The sequence below is a fragment of the Pseudopipra pipra genome, chromosome 4 (assembly GCF_036250125.1).
Source record: "Pseudopipra pipra isolate bDixPip1 chromosome 4, bDixPip1.hap1, whole genome shotgun sequence".
Lineage (NCBI taxonomy): Eukaryota > Metazoa > Chordata > Aves > Passeriformes > Pipridae > Pseudopipra > Pseudopipra pipra.
The window spans coordinates 13,290,953-13,305,680 of NC_087552.1; the positions used below are offsets into that span (position 1 = coordinate 13,290,953).

The 14,728-nt window shown below is 43.6% G+C and overlaps 1 protein-coding gene across 10 annotated transcripts in view; it reads right to left on the reverse strand.

Annotated features, from left to right (window-relative positions):
* Positions 1-14,728, reverse strand: part of SEC31A (SEC31 homolog A, COPII coat complex component) — a 41,401-nt gene that overhangs the window by 20,633 nt on the left and 6,040 nt on the right. For all 10 annotated transcript variants that reach the window (XM_064651651.1, XM_064651642.1, XM_064651641.1 and 7 more), the window contains exons 6-17: positions 14,111-14,251; positions 12,681-12,823; positions 11,955-12,054; positions 10,518-10,679; positions 10,176-10,328; positions 8,510-8,746; positions 7,863-7,937; positions 5,852-5,902; positions 4,993-5,070; positions 2,781-2,856; positions 1,958-2,136; positions 194-320 (exon numbers count right to left, since the gene is read on the reverse strand). In XM_064651651.1, the coding sequence (XP_064507721.1) occupies positions 194-320; positions 1,958-2,136; positions 2,781-2,856; positions 4,993-5,070; positions 5,852-5,902; positions 7,863-7,937; positions 8,510-8,746; positions 10,176-10,328; positions 10,518-10,679; positions 11,955-12,054; positions 12,681-12,823; positions 14,111-14,251 (1,522 nt within the window). The remainder of the gene's footprint in view (positions 1-193; positions 321-1,957; positions 2,137-2,780; positions 2,857-4,992; positions 5,071-5,851; positions 5,903-7,862; positions 7,938-8,509; positions 8,747-10,175; positions 10,329-10,517; positions 10,680-11,954; positions 12,055-12,680; positions 12,824-14,110; positions 14,252-14,728) is intronic.

A 14,728-nucleotide genomic window follows, 5' to 3' on the forward strand; every position in this document is an offset into this window, starting at 1 on the left:
GTTAGGGAATGCACTGGTAAAATAGCATCCCAGAGGTTCCTCTCCTCCTCTGCAACAGGACTTAGGAACTATATGACCCATGAAAGAAGCTAGAGAGGCACTACAGCAGTATAGGGGAAGGAAAACAACGCTGGCAAAGTGTAGTTTTGCTGTAAGTAGAATAAATGACACCCAGCCTGTAAAGTGTGCTTACCACAAAGGGCTGCAAATTCATCTGGCCTGGCATAAGTGAGCACAGCAGCCAAAGCCTCTCTCCAGTTCTGCAGGTCACAAGACTGCACAATCTCTTTCCAGTTCTTTGTTACCACTGCAGTGATGAGCTAGACCAGAAGGAGAGAGACCACAGTTAACACCTTGGTAGGATTTCCTTTGTATAACCTACGGTATGATTTGTATCTGTTCAAGTGCACTCATCCCCACTCTATCCAGGGTCACAATAGATACTGCACTGCAGTTGAACAGCTGCAGTACAATACATTTTACTTCAAAAGGAATACAGTGAAAAATCAAAATGAGCTCAGTTAACAAACAGGACAATTATTCTTGCTACAAAACGTGCAAGAAAAGAATACACAAATCTCCACAAGCTGTGATTGCTGAAAATGAGTTTCAGCAGTTTTTGCAGAGAAAGATAACATACTAAGTATTTAGCTGTAAGTCTTCCAGACAATGCTCAGGAAGGGGTATGGATTTTGTTTGTCAAATGGTTTAATTCGGCTTTAAGCTCTTGGCCTGAGGCTGACCTGAGGCCAAGTTGAAAAGGCTGTGTAAAGGAAGCAGCAAAGTGGCAGCAATATCAACCTGAGCTGGCTGTAGTGTCCCTACCCTTCACCCACACACAGGCTGTCTGTCCCCAAGCCCTCAGAAAAAATAATTCCCATTTCTTTCTTCTCAAACTCTGCCTCCAGTTATTTTACTTGGGACAAAAGACAGACTTGGCAGCTGAGTTGCTCTTCAGTGAACAAAGCCCTTGTCATACCAAGATTTCAAGCTCAGAAACTTCTGAACAAGGAATAAGTGTGCAGTTTGGGACCAGAAAAAACCCCCACACCTAAACAACAAATGCAAGATCCTAACTACAAGGTCAACACTTGATTGTTAGCACAGGCACAGATAACTGGTCAGCTCTCCAATCCTTTCCCCAAAGGATTAACTACAGTGAAGAAGAAATTTCTCACACACTACAAATTCTCCTTTCTCTGATTAGACCAGAGGGAGTAGCTGGGGGTAAGGGAAGAAATCCTGCAGAGTCTTAATACTTGAGATTTTCCTCTTTTCATTTGTCCAGCATTAGCAGAGCAGTTTTCTGTGTTCTTTTAAAGCCACTTCTCCTGTTTCATCTTCCTGTTGCTACTTTCTCATGCCAGTAATAAAGAAGAAAAACTTGAACGAGCAGCATCAGCAATCCCTAGCCGTGCAAAAAGCTGAAAATAACAATAACCAGCTGGCCATAACATGCTGTCTCCTAGACAAAGGGTGATTGATCTACCCGGGGCACACTTTGCTCTTTTCTGTGCAGGCAGTGAAACGAAGCATCAGCAAAATCTGTTAAGATTGACCACAGGCACAAATCTACATAATGCTGCCTGGCCCTGAGCATGGGTCATGTGTGACTCATAAAAAATGTGACAAAATAACAAACTGAAATGTGCCCTGATTAAGATACTTATCTATTGGTGAGAACCTATTAGTGTATATGCAACTCAGACACCAGAGAGCAGATAAAGAATACTCTTGTGTACTTGTATCCAGGTAGTGTGCAAGACTTCCCTTCTTATCAGTGCAGTAAAAAAGAGCAACGGAAGCTTTTCTGCTCCAAGATCTTAGAGCTGATTTGAATACTTATTAACTTCTCCCAGAAATAAACCTTAAAAAACGGCAAGAAAACTTTTAAGGTGAAAAAGGGGAGTTGCCGAAGGCACATGAAGCACGTTAGTTCTGAAGCGAAAAAACACACCCTGGTAATTTTGCTCTGCATCTTAGCAAAGTACTTCTCCTGTGTCCTGGAGAGCAGCTCTTGCCCGCCCGCGATGGCCAGGATGATGGCGTCAGCCATGCGGTTGTCGTGCAGGCAGAGATCCACCGCGCTCCCGAAGTCGCCCGTCAGCAGAGCCTGCGTGATCAAACCGTCCACATCTGCAGCGAGAGGGGGGTGCACATTCAAATGGTGGCACAGAAGTCACTTAAAGAAGCAACAGTGACCCCGATTCCGACTGTACAACACCGCACGAGGCTGCCTGCAAACCAGCCTGCTTCCAGGCAGTACTCACAGGGATGCTCCGGTTCATCACCAGCCTCAAACACGCATGGCCACAGCCACGTCACGGGGGGCACTGTCAAGCATCACTTACCTTGTGGCAGAGCAAGATGCTAGAGGTCTAAATGGCCTCTGAAACAACAACCCTGCATACAGTGCCAGAAAGAGTCAAACTAGACAGGGATCAGTGGCTTCTGCGTCACTCAAGATCCCCTGGGAGTTTCTGCTAGCACTTCATGCCTCATCAAGCATGTCTTCCTTTATAGCAGAAATCACCCAGAGCAGCTGCTTTTCAGCAACGGGGTACACAAGTGCTGTACACTTCCCTTCCTTCCTTAAAGAAGTTGCATTTTCAAGTGCCTTGAGATTGCTGCGAAACAAGTGCGGTTAGAGGCAAGTCATTACGATCCTTCACAATTTCTGTGCAGAAATGGCCTTCTCACTGGAACACCAGTATTAACATCAGCACTTATAAATATCAGCACACAAAATGAAATCAATATCAAGGTGGTTTTTTTTTTACCTCCACTAACAGAAATGTTAAATGTCGTCTTTGCAGATCCCAAACCCTCAGTTTCTTGTTTATGGTCCTTTGGTGTCTAAGAGAAAGGAAAAGCAGAATTTGTGACATTATATAAACACTTGGAATATACACACATTTAAAAAAATATGGTTCTTGCATTACAAGTTAGACCTTCAGACTAGCAGTTGCCTCACAGAACATTAACTTGCACACACACATCCATGCCCATATACACACAATCCCCTCCAAGCAAAACAACAGCCACTACCACAAACTCAGAAACCTCTCCCTTCCCTCTTCTTTCAACTTCAACCCCTACCAAGAACAGTCTACCATAACACTACCTAGGTTCCACATTGCTCCACTTAGACTTTCAGCTTGTCCTTGAAATACTCTGCACTAGGCATGCATCCTAGTCTAATTAAGCAAATTAGATGTGAACACATGCTTAATTTTCAACATGGAAGTACAACATAGACCAGACCTAAGCACTTTGCACTCAGTACAGGAGTGGTTCAGTGGACAGAAGCTGCCTTTTTTTTTTTCTACAAAACTTCCCCAGGATTTAAGATAGAGACCATTTTGTGCATTTGGGATTTCAAACAAAACCTTTCAATAATAAAAAAAATAACACCAAGAGGGAATTCTCTCTCCATTACCCGTTTTCACAGCACAGCTTAAGAAGAGTGCAGAATTTGCTTTAGTACATGCAGGGGGAGTTCACGAGTCTGCTGAGAACACCCTGCTTGTGAGCTGATCAGTTAAATTGCACTTCAGAGGAGGAAGCACACAGCCAACCAAAACCAGGCTGGCTTGGATGGGGATGGAAAGTCAGAAGCAACCTTCATGTTTGACTCATGAAAGGAGGCAGCATCTGGAAAACTATTTTGCTGTCAGATAACACATGATAAGTGTTTGGTATCAGCTGAGAGCATGTTCTGACTATCACAGGAATAATGTGCCCTTCCAGTTACTTTATGGATGTGACAGCCCACCTTGATGCATCATCAGTGGTTCCAGGCCAGTCTCACAAATATTTACCATCCATGCTGGAAGGCTGGGGTCATGTTTGGCTGTGAATTCTCTCTTAGAGCAAACATTTGTAATGAGACATCTAATATCTTCAGGACTGCATACAGCAAAATCCTTATACAGTCAGATACATGCCTGCCACTGCAGTGCCTAAAGAATTAACAAGCAATCCAGCACCTAACCTAAGGAGAGCACTCTGGTTTTATAGTGTCCTTAAGAGGCTGTTAAATGGAGTCAAGTGCACCATTGCAGCCTGCATGAGCCTTAAACTACTGTCCTCATCTTCACTGCAGACAAGCACAGGGAACACAGCTAGTTTTGGGCTAACAGCTCTAATTCTAACCCAAAAGGGAGACTGAGGGAATGGGGGCCAATGAAGCTGGCCTGTTCACACAGCAATACAGTATTTTCAGTACTACTGACTTCACAAGGCAGAGGCTGGTCCTCAGTGCTAATTATACACCCGTCCCCACATTTAAAACATAGGGCTGAAAACAATGCTGTTCAAATGCACAAAAATGAACAGTAGCTGTAGGATCCCAAGAGCAGGCATGGTTGATCCCAACCTGCCTGTGATAAATCCGTCTGAAGTGCTGCAACAGACACTCCTAAGGCAGCTGGCTGCCAGAGCCCTGACACTCGCTGCTCAGGTGCCAGGGGATGGATGGCACTGTGACTTTGGTGGGAGCAATGCAAGAGAATGAACGTTCTGTCTCTCCTCCAGTAGCACAGCTTCATCTCTGCAAAGAGTTATGCCCTGAAACAGGGCAGTAATAAGCTGACTGCTTGGTAATAATCAACCAGAGGGAGGAAAGAAGGCAATGCGGAAAGCAAAGGGGAAAAAAAAAAAAGCATTAGGGTTCTGGTGGCAGATAATTCGTGTTAGGGAAATGTCAGAGCAAAAACGATGGCAGAATAAAGTCCTCGAGTGTGGTGCAAATTGGATTCTTATAAAACAAGCTTGTACTTCAGTGCCACCAAAATCTATTCACATGATGTCTGAAGCTGATGAGAAAAATCTTGAGCAACTTAACAAGAGACTGCTATTATCGTTTTAAGTAACTTTTTGTATTTCTGTATATCCTCGGCACTAGGAAAAGCCAACAAAATAAAATGCTCTTAATGGTAACAAAGTAAATATAGGGAGGTCAGCAGGGTTAGTCTAGAAGGCAACAGATACCTCTCCCAAGAACTGCTCCTCTGTAGCTCGGCCTTCATCCCCCTCATTTGGCACAGATTCTTCAGATTCTGCAGGAGTCTTCAGCAGAGAGAAGATGCCATGAAAAAAAAGCCAGCAAAAGAGGAAGAAATATTTTGCACTGCAGAGTATAGCCACCTTCCCAGCAATAACAGTTAGAACCAGACTGCAGATCACAGAAATGCAGTGGCCATATATGCTTGGCTATCATAAACATAGCAGAGGCCCTGTTTCCTTTGTCATTACACAGCACCTTGTGCTGGTTTCATCTTCGATGCCTGAAAACATGCAACAAAATCTTTCTTCCCCATTAGGCAACTACAGATATCTGAACTGTCTACTGCACAAAAGCAATGCACTCCTCTTGCAGACTCAGGCCACTGCAATTGCAAGAGGCAATGCCTGAACTGTAGTTATTCTTGTAGGAAGTGTTATGGGACCACACTCCCAGTCTTGCTTTTTTAAAAGCCTGGTGAAGGTGCTCTTGAAATCAGCTGTCAGGCAGCAAGACTCTGCCCTACCTCACAGGCAGCACGAAGTGTCACAGTGGGTAAGACACAGGCAGGAAAAAGGAAAGGTGGAGGGACACCAATGAGACCCTGAATTAAACTCTGTGACTGAGAGCCCTTCACTGGAGAAAGGGGGAACACTCGAGAAGAAAAAAGTAGTTGTTTTTTTAAATAAGTACCTTCATCCTACTGAATGTAGGAACTTGCCACATGCTGGATTATTTGTGACTTACTCTGGGACAGCTATCAGGCCAAAAGAAAAATTATTCTGACTTTGCACATTACCACAGCATTGTAAAACTAATCACAGAGTTATACACGTGTTTGCTTACCTCTCCCAAAACACTATCTACAAGACCTTCTTTATTCAGAGCAGATGTAATCTAGAAAAGAACGAAGATTTAAGTGAGTACCCTTTTATTTTAGAGAGGCAGACCTCTCACTGATTTCTCAGATTGCAAAAGTGGAACATGTAGCTACTATGCTTCCTGCAGAACAGTTAACATGAAACTAAAGCCATTTCCTTTTCCAGGTGATGGATTTACTGCTAATACCCCAGGACCCCAAGCTCTGATGGAAACAATAGCTGCTCTATGCTTTTAAACTTTTAACTGTTAACTCAAGGGCCTCAAACCTCACTAGAGCTGCTGGAAACCACAGTAATAAAAGGAGTATCAGAACATGAAGGACAAAAGCTTCAGTCTGTTCTGGTCAGGGAAAAACGAAGCAGTGACAATCCTTGTGGAGCAGGGACCCTATCAGGAAACTGTGGTTTCAAGCACATGGCTGAGGGCTAGAATTTTCCACGGTATAAAAGAGTTTTTATACCTTGGAAAAAAAAGCTTTTACTGCTTTGCAGAGCAAACCATGACTCTAGATTCAACTAGGGCCCTCAAAACCACCAATTTATAATGTATTGAGTTTATGTATTAGTTCAGCTTCAGGGAGCCTTGTTTTCCTATTGCCGCTAATGTTATCTACTGCTTTTGGTACTGTAGGCTTTATTTTACCCTTGGATGCTGGTTTGTGCAAAAAGCTGAGCTCAAATTGCTGGAGACAGTTTTCTTTTTCTTTTTTAATCACTGGATTACAATAAAAAATGAGAAATCCAGTACTTGGTTTGCATGAGAATCAGAGGTTTAAAGAAGACAAACCCCCCCATACTCTTAACAGCTTATTACAAGAAGCTGAAATTGTGACTCCCTTTTACTTTCCTTATGCTACCAATAATATGAAAAACCAGTTGTGTTACTGAGTGTATTATCATCTGGCTATCACAAATTTACAGATGAGCTGTCCTGTGTTGTTTCTTGACACTAAAAAACATGGATTCAACTTCAATGTGGAATGTTCTGTTGAGAAACAGCTACATAAAAACGTGGCCTTTGAGCTCCTGTCATCTGTTTCTCAAATACTGAAATCATGGGGTAGGCCCAGCATTTCAGGCCACTCAGTTCAGCTAAGCCCATTTTCTCAGCTTGCACAGGGCATATCAAGCCCAGAGCAACAGCAGCAGTAGGCTCTAGTCTCATGAGGCCAATCTGCAAGACCATTACTAAATTTCAACTAGATTTTCCAATTGAGATCTGCTTTTCAAAAGCAGGATTTCCCTTGATGTGCTTGCCTTGGAGTCATGCACAAAACTTTTGAAGCTGGGGACAGATTGTCAGCAAAAACATGACTTTTTTTCCCCCTGTAATCATATTAAGTTTGCCCTAAAGGACATTTAATTTGTATAAGCATAATGACACTTCAATGGGACCAATCCTTGAAAGTAAAACATTAGATTGATACAATGAAAATGAATCAAACATTCAAATCCACTGAAACAGAACTGAAGAAATACTAGACAGAGCACTGAAAGCAACAGAAGCCAAAAGGCACAGCAGGTATCTCCCTGTAACACTGTATCTCCCTACAACTGGGAAGAAACATCTTTAAAGATGTGCAAGTTGCTTCCTGGTAATCCAAATTTTTGTAAAAAAAGAAGGACTATCCCAGGTTTTCCAAGGTAGTTAATGATACCCTGAAAATTGCTTCCATGTTCTTCAACCAGAAAGCTTAAAACCAGATCATATTCCATGATGTTACAGTAGAAGGATGTCAAGTACCACAGTTACATGAATAGATTGAACAAATAAATATCAAAGCTTCTTGATGGGTGAGAATTTCAGATCAGCATTGGACAGTCAGATGCAAACATACCTCTGAAGTCTATTGCCTGCTTTGACATTTCCATGAATACTTAACCATATGTGGCATTGTCAACATTTTAGGCTGTGTTCTGCAGATACATTCATAAGTAAAGCTTTTAACACAAGCACAACTTCCAGGCCTATTTACCTTCTTCCTTAGATCATCCTTCCTGTATCCCAAGAGCTCAAGGTATTTAGCACGTGAATCTTCTTCAAAGTTCACCTTTAAAAAAAGTTAAAGAATATATTGCGATTCACAATTCTTCATTTTCTCCCTCAAGGGCTTTTTACTTGACTGGTACAAAATGCCCAGTCAGAGCTAGTGGCTGAGTAGACTGAATGTAATAAAGAGAACTGCAAAAGTCTTCAGTGACTTGGGCACCTGGGCAGGTGGGCAAGGCTTCAATCTGGTTGATGCTTATCTGGTTCACTTGGAAACCTCTAAATGCTCATAGTGAGCAGTGAAAAGCCCATCTATAGCTATGCCAAAGCTTTATTCCTTCTCACTAGCTCCCTGTACAGATATGTACTGATGGGGGATGCCAAAAACCACAGGATACCTTTACTCATGCCTTTGCTTCTGCCATGATTCCTCACAAACCCCCTGGCCCTGGGGACCCTCCCTCTCCTGGTGGGCCAGCTCCAGTGACATGGCTTATGGGTGCTATTCCCACAGCCTACACCTTTTCATTCCCAGAATCTCTTCTGCTAAAACACCACGATGTGCAGAAGGAACCACCTCCACACCAGTTTCCAAGTCACTAGGGAATTCCTGAACAGCTGTTATCCCATTACCTTTAGGAAGGCCCACACGTTCTTCTCAAAGTCAGCCAGGGCCATATCGATCTTCTTCTGGCAGTAGCTGACAAAGCCCTCGGACTGCACAGCCTCCTGCAGCTGTTTGGAGCGGGCCAGGAACTCCTTCTCTGTGACAACCTGGCTCACGTAGACATGGTGCTGCTGCTGCTGCTGCTCCATGCCTGGCTGCTGCTGAGACTTGGCATTCTCAAATGTAACCAGCTTGCCTCCAAACTGGAATTGAAGCACACAGCGCAGTATGTGAAAAATACAAGTATACAGGGGAACACACATGAAAAAGTATGAGCATACACAAATGTATGCACGTGATTTTATATAACACATATATGCTTATCATCCAACAACTGAACACTCCTGACATTGACTCACTGATTTTTTTTCCCCCCATCACCCCATATTTCTATGCACGTAAGGAGCTTGCTGGATAAGTAGGTGAACATTTATGAGATTTAGGATTTATGAGCACAGCTATTCCTGTGCCAATTTTCTTTCAGGCAAAAGACTGACCAGCAACAGAGAACTAGAGCTGTGGGTCTATACAGTGCCCAGCACAAATGGAGTATCCCATGACACCAAAGAAACCCACGTATCATTAAATAAACGCTCAAGCATGATGTCTGCCCTGCTCTTGCCAGGCTGTTTACCAGTTAAAAGCCTACTGAGACATGGGCAGTAAGTTGTGAGACAATTTAGAGAGGTAAAATCAACATAGGAAAAAAACTAGGAGGGGCTTATAATATTGTTTCATTCTATAGCTCAAAGTGAATTTACACAGGCCAGTCCAATAATGGACAAAATACACATTACAAAAAACAAAAGCCTAGCCAGGAAAAAGACTGACAATTGGCTTCTGGAAAACCAGGATGAATAAGGGAATAAACACCATTACAAAATGACACATCAGACAGTGACTAGGCAACATCGCTTCTCTTTGACAGGAGAAAATTGCATTTGATTTGTGCACCAGATCGTGAATAAGCAGACATATGATGCTGAAAATTCAGAAGTATTTCATCAAAGAAATCCATTTCAAGTGAATAGGTTAAAATCTCCAGAAGAAATTACCTGTGAGTTTAGAAAATAAGCCAAAGGTGGAACCAATAAGCAGATGATTCTGCTCTCACAAAAAATCAGGGCCTTCCCATCCCCTCACCTGGCTCCTCCGCAAATCAACCAGCCATGGAGGAACCAAGCCATGTGCTGCTACAGCAACTCCTGCTACTTTGATCAAAGCTGACCCAAGTATTCCCCAGCATATTGACTCACATAGTACCTTCGAACTGCACTCAAATCTCAGATACTTGCCCAGTTTGGTCTCATTCCCCCTCCCAATGTATATTTGTTTACTCCAAAGCAAGCACTGCACATAAATAAAAGCGAAGCACTAATGCAAAAACAGAAACAAACAAATGTCTGTTGGCAAAGTTTCTTTTTCCCAAGCATTTTTGTCAGGCTGGCTTGCTGTCCCAAGTGCCCCATCTGGAAGCTGCCCCGAGCATCTCCGACCACAGTGACAAACAGGGGAAGCTCTCCCAAGGTGGAGCATAACACTGAACTTCCCTCTTCCCACAGTGTTTAGCAGGTGCCACCTCTGTCTCCCTCCCTGCCTGGCCAACCACACCCAGCCTTGTCTCATCCTTACCGAGAACGATGCTCCCATGGGCCGCCGGATCCATTTGGGTGGTTTCTTCAGAGGCAGAACAACACTCTGTGGGGCAGCCTGCTGGGGCAGCTGCAGGGGTGGGAGGGGCTGTCCTGTACCAAAGGGATCAAGGTTCCCAAAGGACGATGAAAGCTTTGATAGCACAAAAAGGGGAAAAACAGATGAGACATTTCTCCATTAAAATAAACATAAGTGTCTATTTGCACCGAATTGGTGCTCCTGCAATCAGGGCTGCAGACAGCCACTGCAGACTTCCCACGAGCCCATGTTTTGTTCCCCCTCCCTCTCTGTCCCTATTCTTAGCCAAACATTTTTTAACACCTGGTCAACTTGCTTCTGCCTCAAGCCATCCGTGCTGCCTCCCATGATGGAGTAAACGCTGATCCGCCCGTCGAAGGAGGCCGCAGACAGGACAGCAGGGTTCCTGGGACACCACTGGATATCAAAGCACCACTGTGTGTTCGTGGGCAGCTCATACAGCACCTAGGCAGCAAAACCAAGTCCAACAAATCAGAGCTTTTATGGAGCACCATGTCCAATAGCAACAATTCCCCTGCCTGCCCTGAGACTTGTCTGCTCTTCTTGCTCCTCCACATCACCACTCACACTAACAGTGGGCAAACCCTGACAGCCCCCAAACAGCTGATTATCACATACCACTGCTTCATTCCCTTCTCCCATTAAATCTTCTGTTTAATCCACACAGGACAAATTATGCAGGTGGGGTATGTTTGTGCTGTCCCCCACCATAAGCTGTGAGCTGCCGACATCCATTCTGGGTTATTCAGAGCTAATTTAGGTATCCCCACACACTACACAGAGAGATGTTCAGGCTCTAAAGTAAATGTTTTCACAGGAAAATTGGAAAAGGTAACACTTGCATTCTGGACAGAGAGCTTGTGCCTTGGAACAGACAAGCCCCTTCCTTACAGCAGACATTTAACCATAAACTAGGAGAAACTCAAAGAACAAAATGCTAAATGCCGACAGCAAAGTTTTCTCCCAGGAAAATGTTTTTTATTTTTAATAAAAACACATAGTATGATTCCTCTACACGTAAAACCTTCATAACAACACAAGATCTAGCTCAGATAACTCATTTACCACCCTAGAACTTTTGTACTTTTGGGCCAGTGTTTGAATTCTAGAAACACTTCTCACTTCTACTCCAGGATTACTGTCCACTGCAGGCAAGGAGCCCTCCAGCATGCCTGAAGCACTTGTCATAGTCTAGGGACAAACACTCTACTTGGCTGAAAACCAGATTTGCATCCCCTTTGAAAGGTATCCCCAGGCCCAGAAAGGTGTGTGGCAATGCAGTAGGGTGGCTCTTACTGATCTGCCATTACTGTAGTAAGCTACAAAATGCCTCCTGTCTGGATAAAAGTTCTTACAGAAGGAAAAAGGCAATTGCAACAAAGATCCAGCCACAAAAGGCCCAAAACAAAAGAGTAGGAAGCATATTTAGAAGTCTAAGAGGAGCCATTTCCATCTCTTATAGTGAACAGGGACATTACTACTCAAGAGGAGAGAAGTAGCAAGGACAAACATTAATATTGACAATACTAGGAAGGAATCCTGCACCACCAGAACAAGCTCAGAAGACACATAGCAACACAAGTACCCAGGATAGGGAGAAACATGTCACAGAAGCATCATTTCTAGGAATGGAAGCACAGCAACAGGTGCTTTGCATGTGCCTCCTCTGAACAGAGATTTTTAATTTTTATTTTTTTTTAAGTGTTGAGCATACAATACCTCTCCTGTGTTAGGGTTGGAGCAGAGGATTTTAGCATCCTTCCCACAGCTAAGCAGCAGCTCTGGATCCGCCATACTCCAAGCAATGGCCAATATACCCCTGCACGAAAAGTCACAACCAAAAGAAGTTTCATATAAATGAAAAACAGTGATAAATAAAGCATATTTGTGAGTTGAGTTTCTACATTAGCTCAGCACCTGACTGGCCCACTTCTTCCTGGAGGAGAAACTTTCCAATGCTATCAGCACTTTATTTGTTGAAATACATGCTTTCTATAGTTTGTGCATGAAAAGTTATAAAGATGCAGCCATTGTATCTGAAAATTAAATGCAACAGTCCTACGGGAGAACCTGGACACCAGTCTAACAAAATGGTTTGTTTGCCTGTATCATTAACACAGAGTGTGCAAACCTGTAGGTAAGGTCAGTGACTATCAAGTTTGTCAGCTTCTTTTTATTAGCAGGAGATTCAGGTCAGCAGAAACACTGCTTTCTTACTGCTGTTCTAGCTCCTTAAATCAAGCAGTGGTTTGGAGCAATACAGAAAGTTTCACTCACAATTGAGGAGGGACAAGAATTTAACAAAATCTTCCAAAATCTACCCAAATTTAGGGCATTTAGGGGACTGAGAGGCAGAGAAACGGTGCAAGTCCACACATGAGGACATGGTACACAGTCACTAACAGCGCTAACGCCACGGAGCAGCAGGTTACACAAGACTCATACCTTGTATGACTTTCTAGAACACGAAGCGGTGAGGAGGCAAATCTCAGGTCCCACATCTGAATAACAGGCAGCCTGTCATCCTCCGAGGCCAAAACCATCTGGGTAGCAACATCAGGGTGCCACGCCAAGCCCGAGCAGTGCATCTGCAGGACAACATTGTGCCAAAGCATCAAGTAACTAAGCAGTGCTACAGGAAAAAAGAAAACTAGACCAAATTCATCCATGTGGATGGTAAAACACTGTTGTGAGGGGATGTGCAGCCATGTTTCTGGGCATTATTTCTGACTGCATTCAGATTGGGATATTCTCCTCATTTCTCTGAGTGAGGAGACTTGCAGTTAGTTTCCCGAGGTCCTCTCAAAGAGATGATGTTGTGCTGATTTTTTTCCACAGCTCTACGTTTTAATGTGAGAAAACTGTAAAGCCCACTGTACAAACCTTTTTCTCTACCTGTTTTATTGATATTTTTAATAAAAGCTATCATTAGGCAGAGGTTATTGTCATGTGAACATTATATCAGAGGACTACAACCACATGAAGAAGACAGCCTACTGTGCTGCTGTTATGTTAGGCAACAAATACATAAAACATCAAGTTACAAAGTTTATCAAAATAAGAGTGCAGTGACCAAACAACTACTTCACAAGCACCCTTTTCTCACTTTCATTTTAAACTCTTGCTATATTTTCAGAGTTTGCTAAAGCAACATTCCATTTAAAATAATACAGAATTATAAAAATTATGCGATCTCTCCAGAAGTTCAACAGGCTCTTTTTTCACATTTACACTGCCTAAGGAGCAGGCATGGTGGTTACAGCTACAGAGGGCAGTGTTCCTGTGGCCTGCTCAGTGCTACACTCCTCTGTGGTGCTGTCCACCACAGACCCTGCCCTCTCTCAGCTCAGCTGCAGCCTGCTCCCATGTTCACACCCAGACCAGCAGAAGCACAGACCCCAGCTCCATCACTCAGTGTCCTGCCAGGGCTCATCCCACATGTGATGCCAAGGGAGGATGCTCTCTCTGTCTGAGCATCAAGCCATGAGGTCCCCTGCTCTGTGAAACAAAGATGGGCTCACCCAGAGCACATCAGCTGTAGCCTCATCTCTTCAGCACATAAAACACGTCATTTCTGACCAAGTGAATAAAAATCTTTGTGGTAGCCCCAAACAGATCAGTAAAGGCTTTTTCAAAACTAACTCACCACTCTGATACGACATCTGAGCGCCTCGTCTCACTTTAATCTGCATCTGTCCATTTTTATTTGTAATGCTGACAATTCCTCCCTATAAACACGGCCTTATAACAGAAAACTGGGCCAGGCACCAGTATTTGGTCATGTAACAAAGGGTGCTGTGACCTGTTCCCACATGTCAAGAAGCAACCCCCACATCTCTGCCAGCACCTCTGCAGCTGCACGAGAGAAAACTCACCCGGTTATTGTGGTCACTGACTTTGATGATGGGCTCGTTCTTCCTGAGATCCCACACGGTGGCGCGGCCGCTGGGGCTGGCGGATGCCAGGATGTGCTGGACTTGCCTGTTCCATGCAATGCAGCTGATGTCCTCAAGAGGCTGTTGCACAGAACAACAGCCTGTCACAACCTTTCCAAACTGAAGACTCAAACCCTGCTAGTTTCAGGACTTGATAAATGAGAAATCTGCTCAGAGACTCGTCCCACATGCTGCGTGTTCTGGTTTCCTTTGTACACAAGCTGTAGGGTACAACTCCGGAAAAGCCTGGTTTATAACCTGCTGGCAGTTCTCTGCAAAGTTATTTTCTGCTTTACACTATACATTAGTTACTGAAACAAGACTAAGCACAGCTGTCTTCAAGAACAGAAATTACTCCATGGAAGTATATGAACTGCCCTTTTGTCTTGTTTATTAGCTTTTGACTTAGCAAAAAAAAAAAAAAGTTTGCTTGGAGGAATTCTGTGGAGGTTTTTTATTCCCCCCCCCATTGCTTACTTTTCAGACCAAGAATTAAATGCAGTGTTAACCCAGTCCTTTTTGCCCTACTATTTCCAGCTATCATTAAGCATATGGACT